This window comes from Ornithodoros turicata, chromosome 3, assembly GCF_037126465.1.
Source record: "Ornithodoros turicata isolate Travis chromosome 3, ASM3712646v1, whole genome shotgun sequence".
Classification (NCBI taxonomy): Eukaryota; Metazoa; Arthropoda; class Arachnida; order Ixodida; family Argasidae; genus Ornithodoros; species Ornithodoros turicata.
In genome coordinates, this window is record NC_088203.1 from 75,187,805 (window position 1) to 75,203,160 (window position 15,356).

At 48.0% G+C, this 15,356-nt stretch overlaps 2 protein-coding genes across 3 annotated transcripts in view; one reads left to right on the forward strand and one right to left on the reverse strand.

Moving 5' to 3' along the window:
* Positions 1 to 2,667, forward strand: part of LOC135388614 (receptor-type tyrosine-protein phosphatase delta-like) — a 22,623-nt gene extending 19,956 nt beyond the window's left edge. For both annotated transcript variants that reach the window (XM_064618258.1, XM_064618257.1), the window contains 3 exons: positions 1,779 to 1,887; positions 2,169 to 2,224; positions 2,290 to 2,667. In XM_064618258.1, the coding sequence (XP_064474328.1) occupies positions 1,779 to 1,887; positions 2,169 to 2,224; positions 2,290 to 2,324 (200 nt within the window). In that variant the 3' untranslated portion in view covers positions 2,325 to 2,667. The remainder of the gene's footprint in view (positions 1 to 1,778; positions 1,888 to 2,168; positions 2,225 to 2,289) is intronic.
* Positions 2,325 to 8,585, reverse strand: LOC135388615 (monocarboxylate transporter 12-like). Its single transcript, XM_064618259.1, has 6 exons — positions 8,399 to 8,585; positions 7,150 to 7,427; positions 6,889 to 7,032; positions 6,321 to 6,638; positions 4,272 to 4,493; positions 2,325 to 3,881 (listed from the first exon to the last, which is right to left on the reverse strand). The coding sequence occupies exons 2-6, from the start codon at positions 7,409 to 7,411 to the stop codon at positions 3,556 to 3,558; spliced, it is 1,272 nt and encodes a 423-aa protein (XP_064474329.1). The 5' UTR covers positions 7,412 to 7,427; positions 8,399 to 8,585; the 3' UTR covers positions 2,325 to 3,555.
* Positions 8,586 to 15,356: the final 6,771 nt, after the last annotated feature.

The following is a 15,356-nucleotide window of genomic DNA, read 5'->3' on the forward strand; positions in this document are numbered from 1 at the left end:
CAGCGAGGATAGGTTGATTGATAGTGCCCCATATTTCAAAACATCATTGGTCAGAAAGCTGAAAAAGTGGGTGGAGCTTCAGGCATATGCATGACCCTTTAATGGCCAGACTCCCTTTTAATACACGGCTCGGTCGTACACCTCAAGCTCCACCCACTTTTTGAGCTGCCTGACCAACGACGTCTTGAAATAATAATTCAGGGCTTTACGTCGCGAGACAACTGTAGCGACGCCACAGTGGTCGGGTCTGTGGATTAATTTTGCCCACCTGGGGGTTGTTTAACGTGAGCCGAAATCTCGACCACCTCCCTTCCACAGAGTTGCCACCGTCCTCGGCCGGGTTTGAATCCGCGATCTCGGGACCAGCCGGTGGACACACTGCCGACTGAGCCACGGAGGGCAGCAATCTTGAAATAGAGGCGCTATCGCTCATCGGATCCTTATATTTCCCCTCATCCTAAATGGGCGGCGCCATTTTCAGTGGCAAGTGGATTGGATAGGATTGAAATGAATACTACTTACAATTCGCAAAACTGTTGTGCTAATTTGATGAACGCCACCTACACAACGCAAGGAACGTCGGGAATAGACCTCTCCCTGTTTGTAAACAAATGACGTCATAGTGTTCGACAGCGCCACCAATTTGGTAGAGTTGAACTACGTTCAAAGATACAGGCGAACAAAGTCGCGCCCGAAAGCCACGTTCCAGAGGGGATTACGATGGTCCCCGAAAGGGACGCGACCTTCGGTCCTACTTTCGGAGGCAGCGAACAAGTGCCCATTCGTGGAACCCAGCACTCCTCTACCGATTTATTTCGGTTTCAGTGTGTCTACCAACGTCATGATGGCGTTTTTCGGGTAACGGTCTATTGTCGTCTGCCATCAGTTGTTCTGCTGCCGGCAGAAACACCTGCTGGAGCTCATCCTGTAGTCAATACAATTTTTTAAATTAAAAAAAGATAAGAATGTGTATATCCACAAAATACACTAATTAAATTCAAAATTGTCCAGCAGAGTGCAGACACTTATATTTCTTATCGTCACAACGCAGACACTTTCTTATATTAAGTCAAAGCAACGATGTGGGCGAGCTGGTAACTGACACAAAAAACAGCGCAGAAACAGATATCGGGATAAAAGGGCCAGGGAAATCTTCGAAGCTGTTCAAATTCATAATAGAGGCGATAACAGTGTGAGCGTCTATTAGCCTCCTTTCCCACGAGATCCGCTATGTCAACCACTAACGTGTTCCTGATGTTTTCATTCCTTCCCAATAAACCGCAGTTGTTAGTGCTTCGTTTGCCTACTTCACGTCCCGTTTCTGCGCTGTTTTTGTGCCTTTCTTATTACTTCGCTGTGATCGCCGTGTTCACTAGACCTAACGATGACGACAAAACGTATTATTTTCAATACCAGAGCATTAACTGAAACTGATATTCGAGAAACTTCTAAGAGGATGTACGTCTGCAGCGTAAACTCAGCAGTCTGTTAAAACATCTTGTCACGAAATTACCTCTTCACAGTGTTTTCGTCGCCATTTTGGGCAGCAGTAAGGTGTCATGGCGGCCCCGGTGGTAAAATGCAAACCAATCAGAGGCGCGGAACTGTGATCACTTTGGGACTCCTCCCAATGGCAGACACCCTTTTAATATACGGTTATGCTTCAATGGTCATTGGTCGTCACCACGGCTAGCTAAAGGCTAGTCCTCTCCTCACTGCGTCGTTCTGACGCATTGGGACTGCGTTGACTCTTATTAAATAGGTATTCCTATGCACAGGACAACCCCGACATTCGAAGTACGTTGCCGGAACCATCGTCTGTTCTTTTCTTGCTGTGCTCCTGGCCATTGCAATCGTGTACGTGTGGAGACGACCGTGGGCGAAGCCGTAAGTCAACCTTATGAGAACATTCAAATGAACATTAGAACAATTCGTGGGCAGTTTGCCGTCGTGCCGATGTTTCCCAGAGGAAAGGTTCTATTGGGGTATCCTATATCGGGGTACATGTGATGTCCGAGTACTGACACAGACATGTTCACCCCTCTGTGAAATCACTTGTTTATCAAACTTATTAATCATCGTGATGTAGCTCGTTATCAGGAACACAATGCCAATACACTAGTCTAAATGTCACACACGTTGCCAAGTCTAATGTCTTATAATTACAGAGGCCCGACGCCATACCAGCGAATGAGTTCCTTGGAGCAAGACGACGACGACATACGTACGTTTCGCAATTAGCACATATTAACGCGTTACCTTAACTCTATTGTTCCACTATACTTGCAGTATTTATGAAGACGGAGCCGACCAAGAGCCTATGAAGCACAACCGAGTTATCCCTTCTCGGACACATGTGATACTCATTTCGGCACTGAGCAATCCTACTTTCGACAGGGTTATACATAATGTTTTATATTCGTGTGTACAGCAGTTGTGCGCACGGTTTCGAAACTGAACAATTCGTGACTTGAAATGAAAGCAGTCAGGCTGTGATCCTCCTAGCCTATTTTCTTCTGGCCCAAGACTTAAGCAAGATGGCGCTCCAGACGGCGATGACCGACATGCAGCCCACGCTGACGATGTAGTAGAGACCATCGTACGATCCGCCACTGTCTTTGAAGTAGCCTGTATATTTGTGGTGTAAAATAAGAGAACCGTATCCTATAGGAGAACATTTTTCACCTCTAGATATTCACTGACCTCGTGGAACATTGGAAAGCATATTGCAAACCATAACGCAGCTAGGTCGGAAGACAAGAAACTAGAAGATTAAGTTCTGGGTGGTCACCCCCCCCCCCCCTCACACACACACAGAAATAGGTAGTGCATTTGGTAGTGTATAGGTAGCGCCCTTTGGTAGTGCAGTTGGGAGAGGGAAACGAGGGGAATCCTAATCCCCATTAGTCCCCATAGAACCCCTCTTGAAACATTCTCTCTACGCCGTTGCCATCTAAACTAAGCAAGGCCTGGTCGCTAGCCAACGTGACGTAGACATTGTGAGTTCTGCCAATCACAGCGTCGCTTTCAGCAGTAGCCGTGGGTGCGAGCCGCATGGGTATCACTTGTAGCCACGGGCTTTCTCTGCTTGAAATCGTCTGCGTCATTTCGCCGAAGCAGACGAGACCGTGACTGTATACAAGCACGCGTAGCTAAGCACAGAGAGAAGGAATCGAGATCGAGATTCTAGAAGGCGTTGTTAGAGGCAGAGATCTCCAATACTTTACAGCAGTGCAGAAATCTTGTAGGGCCGTCGTCTATTAAAAGTGTCCCGTGACCGCGCAACCAAATGCTTCAACCTACTTTAGTTGTATTCGTGAAGCAGACGACGGTGCTACCTGCTTCACCACTGCGACCGGGCCTACTTCCGCTTAGACAACGCGAGTTAGCCAACACCCCGCATGTTCACTTGTGCCTGTTCATCAGTGCGCGAGGCAGCATTTGTATCAAGCAGATTTCGACGCTTATTGCGAGAATGCGAGCTTGCGGCAACCAAGGATCGCCGCATTTTTAAGCTCAAGTACAGCTTCCCATTAATTTCGAGCTAGCAACCTGTCATGCCAAACATATGCAGTGTAACCCAGACTTACAAGAACCAATGCACTCACCGATGAGGACAGGCCTGGCTAACGTGGAGAGTCCAATTGCCATACGATGCACTCCGAAGGCAACCGGAAGGTTATCGATGCCGAGGTGTTCCACGAGAAGCACGGGCAAAATGATAACTGCTCCCCCGCCGCTCAGGCCAAATACAATTGACAACGTTATCATGTTTCCCCTCGTAGTCATCATTGGAAGCACTAGGTAACATATCGACAGCATTGTGAAACTCACAACTAGCATCTGCTTGCGGCTCAGGAACTGATGATCCGTTATGGGACCTGAGACACGAAACATGACCTGCTTTACGCGTCCGTTAGTGGAATAACGAAAAAGTATGTTACAAATTGTCTGAAATCCGGGGTATACAGTGTACCAGAATCGCGTGGAAGCTAGTTACATTCATTCCATGGTTAAGAATGTCTGCAAAGTCGACGAATGTGGCGCATGCACGCCTTCCTTTTGTACCGGTTACTCTGTACCCATTCTATTCCATCATGCTCATACCTTGTTTAGAGAAATTGAATAAGTTACAACAAACGCCAAGAATTCCCCGATATCTAGCAAGATCTCCGGTATCTAGCTCTTTCATGTATCCATTGAAATCATCCCCGGAGAACATATACGTATAGGATCGCGGTAACCCATCCCGGACAGGTGCATGCAGGTACCTGTGCATAGTCGACTGATGAGGTCTGCGAACGACATAGTAGACAATAAAAGCGAAGCCTCCGCGCGGGAAAGGCCATGTCCTACGGCGTGGTCAACGATGGTCAGCAAGTAGGTGGTCAAGGAGAAGTTGTACACCATGCCTGCCAGGGTAATCGGGTAGAAGTATCCATTCTTCAGGAACGATAAAGGCGGCGACACAGTGCGCCATATAACAGACAGAGCTGCAATAACAGAGGCAATCAAGACGCATGCTTTGTTAAAGGAGCACCGAGGTGACCCCAATATTTTTCTTTTTTCATTTTTCGGTGCAGAGTGTTCTCCAACGAATTAAATGAGTTCCTACGGAAGAACTAGAGTCACTAAATAGGGAGCAGAGTAGCGACACTAAGCCGCGCCGGCGAGCGAGACCGCCATCTTGGGTCCGGCGCGGCTGCGTCGCCTAGCAATGGGACGCCAATCTCCCCCTTCTCCGCCGGAGAACAGCGCGGAGTCCAGCCAGCACACAACCGAGGAAACCGGTTTTGGATGGAGGGGACTCAAAATGGACGGCACCTTCTCGGAAGGAAAAACCACGTGACACGACCGGCCCAATCGCGGACACGGAACGGCGGCTCCGGCGCGGAAAAGGAATGCGATACTCTGTACCCCTATTTAGTGACTCGAGGAAGAACGATGCGCGCAGGTGACCTACAGAGCGAGCGCGAGGGCGCGTGAAAAGAGCGCACCGCAGAACGAGAGGACGTCCCGTATGTTACTCCCCTCGAGTGACCAGTGACGCAGAGTGCCACAGCTCAAGCATGTATAAGCGGCGCATGAGCTGCGAAGAAAAAACAAAGAAACAAGGCACAGAGCCTTCATCACGTCATGAGAGCACCTTGTCGGCCGTTCGCGGCTGCTTTCTCAGACTACTTTTTTTTGTAAATTCGATTGCACAGATATAACGCACCGCAGAGCGAAAATATTTTGCATGGTGACTCCTGGTGGACAGCTTGACAGACGAGGCAGGATTCCCAGCGATGTTAAACGTCACCTCATTATGCTCCTTTAATATTGCCTAGCACCCGAACGATAAAGACTGCTTCTCAGACATAAATCCAGGTGACTTCCGTTACATGTGTCTTGTACAGGTAGGACTGGTTCTCGGATATATCAGAAAAACTCCGCTTTTGGGGGTCCCAGTAATTGAGAGCTCAGCAAGAACAGCCATGCCCTGAAGATTGGCTGACGAGGTTCGTTGAAGGTATCAATCCCTGCCTAGAGGCACCTCGACATTGAAGTCACTGAATAGAGCACCCCGTTTAGGGATTCTACTCGGCATGAGGTGAGGGTGAGTCAGTGAAGGCGGTCATTTCAGTCATTGCCAATGTATACTACAGGTCCGGCGTCTACGATATTACTTTTCCCTTCTCTGTAAATCATGCTTCCCCTCAGTGCCGGATTTAAGGGGGGGGGGGCAAACGGGCCACTTGCTTTTGCATGCCTGAAACGCATCCCTTAAATGGAAACTTGGTAAAAATCTGTCCTCCGTTCACGCATACCGACCCCGAACAACACATTGGATAGTCATAGAATACACGAAGGAACCCCCACAGCACAATGCCCCGGGGCCCCACCACTGTAAATCTGGCACTGCTTCCCCTCATCCTCAAAGTGGACAAGAAAGCACAGATGCCACACAAATCGACTTCTTGAAAGGAACATTTAACTGTTGCAACAGAGACTTTTTTCGTGGGATATAAGCGAAAGAGCTCTGTCTTGAGACTGTGTCGAGGGTTATCCGGATTTCCATACCATGTTCACGTCGGTATATAAACGATCGTGATACACGAATGTCAGATGGTACAGACAGCTCGGGCGAATAAAGCAAAGTTTTTGCAAGACAGCTTCGTTCTTTTTGACAGCAATCACTTCTGTTCCGAATTTTGGTACCTTCAGAACGTACTGCAGGCGCCATGCGTTGACTGGTACGATTTAACTCTAGCACAAGTAAATTAGCCTTTTATGGGTTATCGGTTGTCGCTATAGAGAATTCCTGTTCCTTTGCTTACCTCCGTACTTTGGAGTCGATATTGGCTGTAGACTAGCGGGGCTCTTCGCCATCTTGTGCGAACAAGCACAAACAGGGAATCTTGTGGAGGATCTCATGACAAGACCTCCAGCCACGCCGTTCATAATGAGGCCACCGATCAGTAGTGTGGCGCCTCGAAGCCCGTATTTCTCGTTTAGCAGCGTAACGACTGGTGGGAATATGATACTACCAAAGGAGGCACCGGCTAGGGTGATGCCATTGGCGCATGCACGGTTCCGCTTGAAGTAGCGGCTCAATACCACGAAGCATGTCGGTATTGCCAGACCGGAGCCGATTCCTGGGCCATGAACATGTTAAAATTGACTCGCTGTAGCTCTCAAATATCTTCAAAAGTGCCTCAATATTACCGTGTCTGCGTCTATACCATGATCTGTGGTGTATAACGCGCACTCTTCAAGAGCAGCGTAAATAACGCGCAGCACGGTGATTTCGGGCGTGAAGCCTGGCGACATTAAGACGGCACTATACAGACAAGTCATCACGCTCTTTTTGATGCGCATCTCAGTAGCTCATGACCTGTTACTTACCGAAGCAGAATCCCATGAGAACGATGTATCCAACTGGCTCGTTCCACATAAAACAGGCCATGATGCTTAATGAGGCTATAATGCAACCGCTCACGGCGACAAACCTCGAGTCCGTCCATCGGAGCAGGAACCCGGAGAAGACCGCTAGAAAAGTTATCGTAGATTCTCAATGTACCTGGTACAATAAGCGGTCCAAACGAAAGGGACACACAACAAATATTTGTCGGGGCAGGTTTTTGATGTCATTACAGTTTATCATACCCATAATGCAGTTGCAGGACAGGTTGATGACCAGAGGCCAGGAAGCCTGCTGGCGCGGAATTTCAAACGTGGCTACCATGGAGACTAGAAAGACGCCTGCGGACCTATAAATCAACGAGATCCAGATTTGGACCCAGGAGCAGGCAAGGGCAACGATCCAGCTGTGACGGCTGTCCACCAGCTCCGGTCTTTGCTTTGACACATGGTCGTGCACTTTGTACTGAATCCCGCTCAACTCTTCAATGGGCTGGCTCACCTCCATACCCCGCAGAAAAGGCCTGTGGTGGGAAAATCAATTAATATCCACAGCTGGCCCCGAGGGCGAGTTGCAACGTCAGTACTCTGAAGAATAAAATGCCTAAACATGTCCTTTCGCACTCTACAAATGTTTGTTCATTTATTTGTTTTATTTGTAAGTGCTACATATCAGCAAATGGTGCACGACGGGGCAGAATAAAGTAGGGAAATGTTTTTATTACTATAAATAAAATATTCTAAATCAAGTGCGTGACCCTATAGCTGCCTTGGCAACCCCGTGGGGCGTCGCCCTAAGTTTCATTCATGAACTTTTTTTATTTTCATTATGAAATGCAGAAGGTCTGCGTGCTGTTTTAGAGTAATGGCGCCATTGTAGTCTACAGAGGAAAAAAAAAGAAGATGGAGCTAACATAACGCAAGGAAATGGTCCCGGAAATGAAAGCAAATTTGGTGGTCATTCCTTTCGCTCCACCAGAAGCGCGCTTTCTCTCTTGTCCTTAAATGGGCTTCCATAGTGTTCCTTGCAGCGAGGAAAAGGTTTAGCTTTCAGATATCGTAAGACGCTATTCCAATTAAAATCACAGGGTTTGTCATAGGATTTCCACAAAGATTTGAAACCCGAAAATCGCCGAAGCGCGCTTCCCTAGATCCTCCTAGGGAAGCGTACTCCTCTATAGTGTGTGGCGAACAAAGTCAGATCAGTGTCACCCAGAACGCTACGAATTTTTATGCCACATAGCCTATTAACAGAACGTTTTTTTAAGAACGTTTCTAAGAACGTTGCGGCCTCGTGCTGTAGAGGCATCGTGCAATGGTCGGTAATATTGTTCCAGCCTGGACATATCACGTTATCAGACCAAGAATGACACGAATACTTGCCCCTGGGCCAGTGCAAGTCATTTTTAGCTCCAAGACTACAAGCGTTGAGAATATTCTCACCGGAATTCAGAGGAACGGGTCACACGACTGCAAATAGTAAAAAATAACTCACCAAGGTTCAGCGGAGATTCAGGAAATGGCAATGCATCTCCAACAGTCAAACCTCGGTGACAGCATATATGAGCGGTTTATATCTTACAGCATATCTTACAGTGCTCATGTGCTCTGTATGCAATGCCAAATGCAATCGAAGCAAGCCACTAAGATGGTTACAGCGCTGTGGCTGCACGAGTATGGGATACGGGCTCTTAGCTAGCCAACAGCACTGTAGCTTTGGACACATCCACACTATAGATTATCCGCAATCCTACCCTGCGGCACGTACTCACCTCTTACGTGTAAACCTACTACTAATTATTATTAGAGAGTTTTAGCAGACCGTTGATAACGTGGCTTGCGTCGAACCGTATCAACCGGAACCAATCAGTGGGTAAGATTCTGAGTCACGCACCACTGCGATTGGTTCCGATAGGCACGATAACCTTATGAACGGTATACTAAAACTCACTATTATTACGCCCACACTGTACCTTCGGTACACACCCGGGTATGTGTCTTTTTTTTTTATGACAGTGCGTTTGTATTCTGATGTTGCAGAGACGGGCGGCGCTGACCTTCATGGTGGCGCGCCGCACTTATCGAAACTCTGATAAACCTATGATGATAAGCACGAAAGTCCAGAAACTTTCCCTGGCTATCACCCTTTGAGTGCATACGTTTTACTGGTTATAATAAGCCACCTGCCGCGGCACTTCACATCAAGATGTCATGAGATTAGGAAAGAGTGAATCGCTCGCAAAACAAGCTTGTTGTTAGGCAACATTGGCAAGAGGTTGGCGGAGGTATTTGTGCGCTATTTATTTCTTCTTCTTTCTTTTTTGCGTCGGATCACAGATGTATACTGACTGCAAACACTTGCACGCCACTGGCAGCCGACTTGAGCTCCGCAAATCCCCGCTTCACTTACTGGGGTGGAGCTAGGGGAGACTGCTTGGGGCTTGGGTATCCCGTTTGGATATAGGGGTACTGTCATCAACCAGTAGCCTCTATTTACAAACAGGATGGAGCATATACTAAAATGCGAAGTGTTGGGGCATGCTCATTAAGTGTAGCAGTGCGTACAACTATTGCAACGGTGACCAGGATGCGTCCTTCAAGTTAGCCCTTGCATCTGCAAGACTCAAGTGTACTCAACAACATTTTTGGCATCCCTCCCTGTCATATACTGTGTTTTTAATTCAAGCTTTCTTTTGTAAAAGGATTCCCTACTTTTTGGAGCTGTAAAACCGGTAGGTTCCCTCTGTAGGTAAGACTTTTACGCGGTGCAATGTTACTGGAAAGCCAATACACAACGTTCAGGAAACGTAGAGCCACAATGTTCTCCAACGTTGCTCTGCAATATTGCATGAACATTGTTGAATGTCAAGTAACGTTGGTTCACTTCTGACAATGCTGCAGGAACGCTCAGCCCGCAACGTTGCTCAAACGTTGACCTCCCATGTTGCTTGAACATTGCTGAATGTCAAGTAACATTTGTCCACTTCTGACAATGCTGCAGGAACGTTTAGCCCGCAACGTTGCTCAAACGTTGACCTTCCATGTTGCTTGAACATTGCTGAATGTCAAGTAACATTGGTCCACTTCTGACAATGCTGCATGAACGTTCAGCCCGCAACGTTGCTCAAACGTTGACCTTCCATGTTGCTTGAACATTGCTGAATGTCAAGTAACATTGGTCCACTTCTGACAATGCTGCAGGAACGTTCAGCCCGCAACGTTGCTCAAACGTTGACCTTCCATGTTGCTTAAACATTGCTGAATGTCAAGTAACATTGGTCCACTTCTGACAATGCTGCAGGAGCGTTCAGCCCGCAACGTTGCTCAAACGTTGACCTTCCATGTTGCTTGAAGATTGTTGAATGTCAAGTAACGTTGGTCCACTTTTGATAATGTTGCAGGGACGTTGCGAAATGTTGATAAACATTGCCCTACATTGGACAACATTGCTGCAACGTCGAGGCCACAAAATGTGCTACTAGGGAGCGCACGTGGTTGTTGCCGTCGTGTAACTTCGTGGTTTTCGTGTTTTGTGAGGTGAGGTCAGGGTAGTATCTACTTCGCACATGAAGTTTTCCTTCGTATCTCCTTCGCGCAATGGCATCCATAATCGGAAACAACCATCAAAGAAGCTCATGTGATCGGCGGCTGCCAACGCACGTGTCTTTATTTTGCCAACGACAGGTCGCGACATCTGCCGTTGTGACGTAGACTGTTTGCGAACAGCAGGTGGTCTATTAAATACCGCCGCAGCTCCAATAGAAGTAGCCCTGTTGAATCAGGAATAGACCTGGTCAAGCCCTTGCAGAGAATTTTTAACCTATTATACTCTTTTGCTACAGCCCTCGGAGTGCCCTGCAGCACCAAGAATGCCTTGGACATACCGTAGGCTTACCTGGTGATATATTTGGACGCACCGTCTGTCGGCAGTTAAAGATGGTTCGAGAATGTTCCTGGCAGTCATTATCATCATGACAAACGTAGTAAATCTTATCAGGTCAAGCACGGTGGTTGATGTCAGAGACTAGTATAGGAAAGTGAGGGCCTGTTGGAAGGTATTCACGCTGTGAAGTTTCGGAGCCACAGAAACGCAGACGATGGTGAGAAGCAAACGAAAGAATGAAGTGTGTGCTTTTCGTCTGCGTTCCTGTAGCTCCGAAACTTAATTAACGCCATGGTCACTGCATGATGAAAACATGAGCGCGTGGCAATGTTATTTCAAACAAAGATACTTGTGTCTTGCCTGATTTAAGTCATTCCAATCCACGTGCCTCACACTGTCTATTCCCAAAATATATTATCTCTATGTGACCCAGAAGCATCACAAAAATATTTTCCAGCTTAGAGAAGTATGACGTCATGGCATGATGTGCGCTGTGTACCACCCGTCTGGTAACATTGTTCCTCCAATACTGATTTCCGTCTCCTCATCGCCGTCTTCGCCATAGCTGATGGCAGTCTTTCAACATGGTGCGGAAAGCGGAGACCGGGAAGGTGCGGGCGCATTTGGTAGGAGACAGACGCCAGAGCGCGCTCCGTCCACTCTGTCTATGACGCTGTCCTTCTCGCTCCGGAGACATTGGGCGCGTTGCGTAGCTGCTCTCTTAAGCATGGTTCCCACTAGTGCGTTCTGCTGCGTGCGTTGTAAGCAATCCGTTCCGCTGTTCACATACCTGCGTCCGAACGCGTGCGTCACCAAATCGTAAGCCAATGAGCGCCGAGCGGGATTTGCACTCCGGTGGCCGCCACGTTGAAAACAGTCTCGCAGAGAGAAACCTACTGCGCACGCTCGGAAGGCGGCCTCGCGATTCGTTACCCGCTTGCGGGTTGCTGCGTGCGTCGGAAAAAGTTGAGCTCGGGCGAACCCCTTGCGTTCTGCTGCAGGAGGTCGCGCACGTATCTGCTGCCACGGTAACCAACGCCCGCACGCAGCAGAACGCACAAGTGTTAACCATGCTTTACTCTTTCTCTGGTGCCCCGAGTTTCGTGCCCCTGCAGCAGCTATTTAACGGCACTTGGACGCTTAAACACGCTCGCTGTGCTGCCGTTGTTCCCTTTCTCTTTTTTCTACTCTTTCTTCGCTTTCGGGGAGAGGAGGGAAGAGGTCACGTGACGGAGCGTGATAGCCCCTTTTCGTGCACCCTCCAAAAGCAGGTGCGTGAAGAGCGCGCTCGCGTACGAAACTCGGAGTACGAGCGTAACCACTTAACGGTAGGAGTGCCAAACACTCGCACTCCCGAGCAGCCACTTAACGCGCCCACTGCTAAAGAGACCTTAGCGTGCATGTGCACGTGATGTATGCACGTTGCGCGTGCTAAGCGCCTCTAGGCCTCTGTGTGCCACTGAATTTCCTGGAGAGTCTTCCGATCCGGCTGTAATCAAGGTGGACGTGTGTCCAACCGGAGAGGGGGGTGGAGAGCGGGAGAAGCACTCAGACCTGTGTGTATAGGAACGCAGGAGCGCTACACTCCGCAAAAGGATATGTCCCGTTTAGTAAAAAGGAGCTCGCTCCGCGCCAAAAGCTTGATCACTTGAACGACGTGACGAAACAATTAAGAGTCCGCCAATGACGACGTTGCTTTCAGCGGCTGTAGGTATGAAAACTAGCCGCCATCAGCCGCATGGGCAGCCACTGGTAGCCACAGAAAGCCTGGGTTTCCCTATCGTCTGCGGCGATTGGCTGACATCTTGTTTGACTGCTGCAATTGGCGGACTATATGTGTCACGTGCGAAGGAGTGAGAGGAGCAAGTGTATCGCATTCCTTTTCCCCGTGCCGCCGCCGCCTCGCTGATTTGCCGAGGCGAGTCACGTGGTATCCTTTCCTCCTCTTTACTTCCAACCTCCCGCCGGGTCTATACAGGGAACGCAATAGCTGATACGCACGTGTGTGTGTTGGTGTGCCGCTCTTGCTGATTCTTCACGTGAAAAGGATCCACCAGAGATCAGGAACTACGGACAACCATGCCTGGATGTTGTGCCTTCGGGTGCAGCAACCGGACAAGAGTCAAGCAAAGCCTTTTTCTGCATTCCGACGGGCAAAACTCAGAGGACGCGTCGATCACAGTGGCTGCACAGAATCTGCCGCGAGAACTTCGTGCCCAAGGAATACGCGCTTGTGCGAGGTAAGTTCCGTGGCGTGTTTAGCTTCTATTGTGGTGGCATTGCACACAGTATCGAATAACAGTTAAACTGTGCAAAGAACAGGTAATTCCGATCCGCGCGGGCATATCAAAGTAGACTTGCCGTATTTTCCCATTGCGTTCTCTGTTCTGCGGTGCTAACAAAACCTCATTTTCAGAACCACTTCACATGCGACGACTGCACGGGCAAGAGAATCGATGGGAAGAGGAAGCTGAAGTGGACGGCAGTCCCAAGCATTTTCACACTCCAGACACCTATACGGTGGTTTCGGCGCAATATCACCGGGCGCGGCCATGACGCCCCCACAGTGCTGTAATGGCGACCAGGTGACGTCAGGCAAAATTGCTCCTCTGGAGGAAACTGCGGTATTGGTTGCGGCGCATATCAGTGGGAACGGCTATGACGCCCCCACCCTGCCGTAATGGTTGCAGCACATAACTGGGCGCGGTCATGACGCACCCACAGTGCTGTAATGGCGACCGGGTGACGTCAGGCAAAATTGCTCCTCTGGAGGAAACTGCGGTATTCGTTGCGGCGCATATTAGTGGGCACGGCTATGAATCCCCCACCCTGCCGTAATGGTTGCAGCGCATATAACTGGGCGCGGTCATGACGCCCCCACAGTGCTGTAATGGCAACCAGGTGACGTCAAGAAAGATGGCTGCTCTCCAGGAAACTGCCGTATACGAGTCTGAGGAAAGCTGCTTCCCCCCGCTGCAGCTGAGCGGCTGCAGAAGAATCCACAACACTCTAAATGCGCGTCAAAAAGCGTCGGCATGCGCATAGCCATTGAACGAGTGAAATAGAAAATTAATTGTGAACTGATAGAGGTTATTCATGGCAATCTGAAGCTGCACACACCAGCACTGCAGTCCATATGTTCACTGAACTAGTGAAATATATCTTTAAAAAACTGCCCCATGGAGCTAAACGAGACTCGACGGTGTCTTTTAGCGGCGAACACATGATGCAGAATTCTTCTTTTGCAGAATTCCAACAGAGTTCCTCTTTTGACTAAATAATACGACAAATAACACTGCAGTGACGCGTATCTCAGTTAATACTTAATGGAACAGCTGTTCCATTAAGTATTAACTGAGCCCCTCCACAGGAAGTCACAAAAGTTGTTGTGCACAGTCGCGAAATCTACCAATATCAACGAGATGTAACACTGAACTACAGCTATCCCAACGCGCTCCGCGGCGGCTTGGAAGCAATATGGCTAGCGGAGCAGACGACACGGGGTAATTTCTTTATTTTTATTTATGACAAAAAACTGCTACTTAAAAAGTACACAGACTGACGTGACATGTCTGTCTGTGTACTTTTCAAATAAATATTTTGTGCAAAAGAGTCATGTCCTCAAATGTGCAATGATGTTCTCTGGAAGTAATTAAATGTAATTAATATCAATTAAAGCGGAATTGAGACTAATTAAAGCAAATAAAAGCAATTCAACAGAATTATTTGATATTGAAGATTACTTCAGGTAACGTGCGGTTACCTTCGGTAATGGAAGGGTAGTTACAGGGTTACTGAGGCTAAGTACGTAAATGTTAATGAAATGAACTTACATATCGTAATTGAAAATGTCGAACCTGAAGTCAAGTATAGAACGGAGGTGGACAACCGGAAGGCTTAGACCGGAAGTGGATACCGGAAGTCAGCTGTAGACGGAACACGTGGTCAACCGGAAGTCGGGCTTAGACAGGAAGTGGACAATCGGAAGTTTGGTTTAGACCGAAAGCGATTACCCGGAAGTCAAGTAAGGACCGGAAAAGGCGCTTCACGCTAAAGCATTTCCCTCGCATTTACCGCTATGTCGCCATTAACTTTTACCTGTTTTTGATGAGGTGCCTGCTAATCTTACTATATCATTTACGATGATAGCCCAAACGCGCCATGCCAGCATCGGACAGCTGCTTGCATGGCTCTCGTCAGCACTGTAAGGCAGGCAACATTTGAGTGCAACTGCGATCTCTCATATATATGGATCACATATGCGTAAAGTTAATATGATCATCGCCTTTATTCCATAAACAATAGTAACTAATGTAACGTGCCAACGAGGAAGACGAGAGGGCGGGGCCACGAGCAAGAAAGAAGATGGGACTGTTTTAGTGTTGGGTTCCTTCGGGAAGGAACATTACAATAATATCAGTTAATTGCAATTAATAATTCTGATATTTAAATGATATGATATATTCCTAATAATGATTAATAAATAGTATAATTCTGCTCATACAATTAATAATTATGCTATTTAATTATTAGTTAAGTAATTAACAATATTGCATCACATGCGTAAAGT